This window comes from Buceros rhinoceros, unplaced genomic scaffold (genome assembly GCF_000710305.1).
Source record: "Buceros rhinoceros silvestris isolate BGI_N320 unplaced genomic scaffold, ASM71030v1 scaffold25383, whole genome shotgun sequence".
Lineage (NCBI taxonomy): Eukaryota > Metazoa > Chordata > Aves > Bucerotiformes > Bucerotidae > Buceros > Buceros rhinoceros.
The window spans coordinates 4,632-6,523 of NW_010405722.1; the positions used below are offsets into that span (position 1 = coordinate 4,632).

General features: G+C 53.0%; 1 protein-coding gene across 1 annotated transcript; it reads left to right on the forward strand.

The window, feature by feature from the left end:
• Positions 1 to 395: 395 nt before the first annotated feature.
• Positions 396 to 1,481, forward strand: CMKLR1 (chemokine-like receptor 1). The gene has a single exon (XM_010133855.1). The coding sequence runs from the start codon at positions 396 to 398 to the stop codon at positions 1,479 to 1,481; it is 1,086 nt and encodes a 361-aa protein (XP_010132157.1).
• Positions 1,482 to 1,892: the final 411 nt, after the last annotated feature.

A 1,892-nucleotide genomic window follows, 5' to 3' on the forward strand; every position in this document is an offset into this window, starting at 1 on the left:
GCATATCGGAAGATGATGAGCTGTTAATAAGCATCGTCTTGGTTTTCACCCTGGAAGTAGGCGGTAGTAGACATTTTTTGTAGGATGAGGCTACAGCCACATCCTGGTGGAGATGAGGGACTGAATCACGTCCTGTGGCTCAGGGAGGTGATGTCTCTTGTTCAGGGGGTGGAGGCCTGGTGAGGCACTGTGGGAACATCTTCTTCCCCATGAGATCCCCCGTACACATGTGCTCCTTCCCCTCTCTCCACGGCCCCTCCTGTCCACATGCGTGGGGGGCTGATGTCCCTCCCACGGGCTGTGCTCACTGTCAGTAATGACACCATGTGTTCGCTCAGCAGAAACACACAGTGGAGCATCACCAGCCAGACCAGGCTGCAGTTTGGGTGCAGACGATGGCACTTTCCAACTTGTCCAATTACTTGGATGACATCGATAACTACAGCGACTACCCAGATTACGCCTATGAGGACACCAGCAGAGTGTGGACAGACCCTTCCCATGACCCCAAGGACATTGCGAGGATCCTCTCTGTTGTCATCTACAGCGTGTCCTGCGTATTGGGCATCCTGGGGAATGGCCTCGTCATCGCAATCATAACTCTGAAGATGAAGAAGTCGGTCAATGCCATCTGGTTCCTCAACCTGGCCATCGCCGACTTCCTCTTCAACATCTTCCTGCCCATAAACATTGCCTACACGGCCATGCGGTACCACTGGATCTTTGGGACAGTCATGTGCAAGCTGAGCTCTTTCCTCCTCATCCTCAACATGTACACCAGTGTCCTTCTGCTCACCACCATCAGCTTCGATCGCTACGTGTCAGTGGTTTTCCCTGTCTGGTCTCAAAACCATCGGTCCACCAACCTCGCGTATTTAGTTTGCTTGATTATCTGGACTGTCGGCATCGTTATGAGCTGTCCGTCTCTCGTCTTCCGAGACACGGCACAAGCCCACAACTCCGTGATTTGTTTTAGCAACTTTTCCCTCTCCAGGAATAAGTCTTACCAAGCTCTGGCTCTAATGAGGCACCGAACGGTGAACATCACCCGGTTCCTCGCCGGGTACATCCTTCCCATAACCATCATCACTTTTTGCTATGTTGCCATCGTCCTCAACTTGCGTCGAAACCGCCTTGCCAAGTCCAGAAAGCCCTTCAAGATCATCGTCACCATTATAGTCACCTTCTTCCTTTGCTGGAGTCCCTACCACATACTGAACCTCCTGGAAACAAAGCCTGACATGGTCCCACGCTCCGTGTTTGAGATCAGCATCCCCATAACCACGGCGCTCGCTGCCTCCAACAGCTGCATGAACCCCGTCCTCTATGTCTTCATGGGCCAGGACTTCAAGAAGTTTAAGGTCACCATCCTTTCCAGACTGGTAAACGCCCTCAGCGAGGAGACGGGCCACTCCAGCATCGTTCACAGGAGCTTCTCCAAGATGTCTTCAATGACTGAGAAGGAGACGACAGTCCTCTAAACTCAACCTGGCTGCCTGCAGGAGGGCCATAGCCCTCTGGTGTTGCCCATGACCACCACTATTATGGTGGCCACCATTGCGGTGGCTCCTGGTGTGGGACAAGCATGGTCCGACATTGTCCTATACTGTATTCCTCGATTGGTCTTGCTGCCTGGGGGCTGGTGGATGTTGGAGACCACCGCTCTGTGCATGTGGAGAAGATATAACCATCCATAACCTTTCTTTGCGATGGCAAAGACAATTGTATCAAACTATTTAAGAAAACACTTCAGGGTGTTCCTGTCCAATCTGCACCCTGGCAAGGGCGTTCCTGCCGTCTCCAGAGACATCGTGATGGGGAGATTGGGCAGAGGCTCTGCCTGGCTCCTGAGATGGGTGGCTGGGTGGGCACCCATCACAGGTGGTACCTGC

Excerpts from the sequence above, each read along its gene's own strand:
- CMKLR1 (XM_010133855.1), top strand. The coding sequence starts at position 396 with ATGGCACTTTCCAACTTGTCCAATTACTTGGATGACATCGATAACTAC.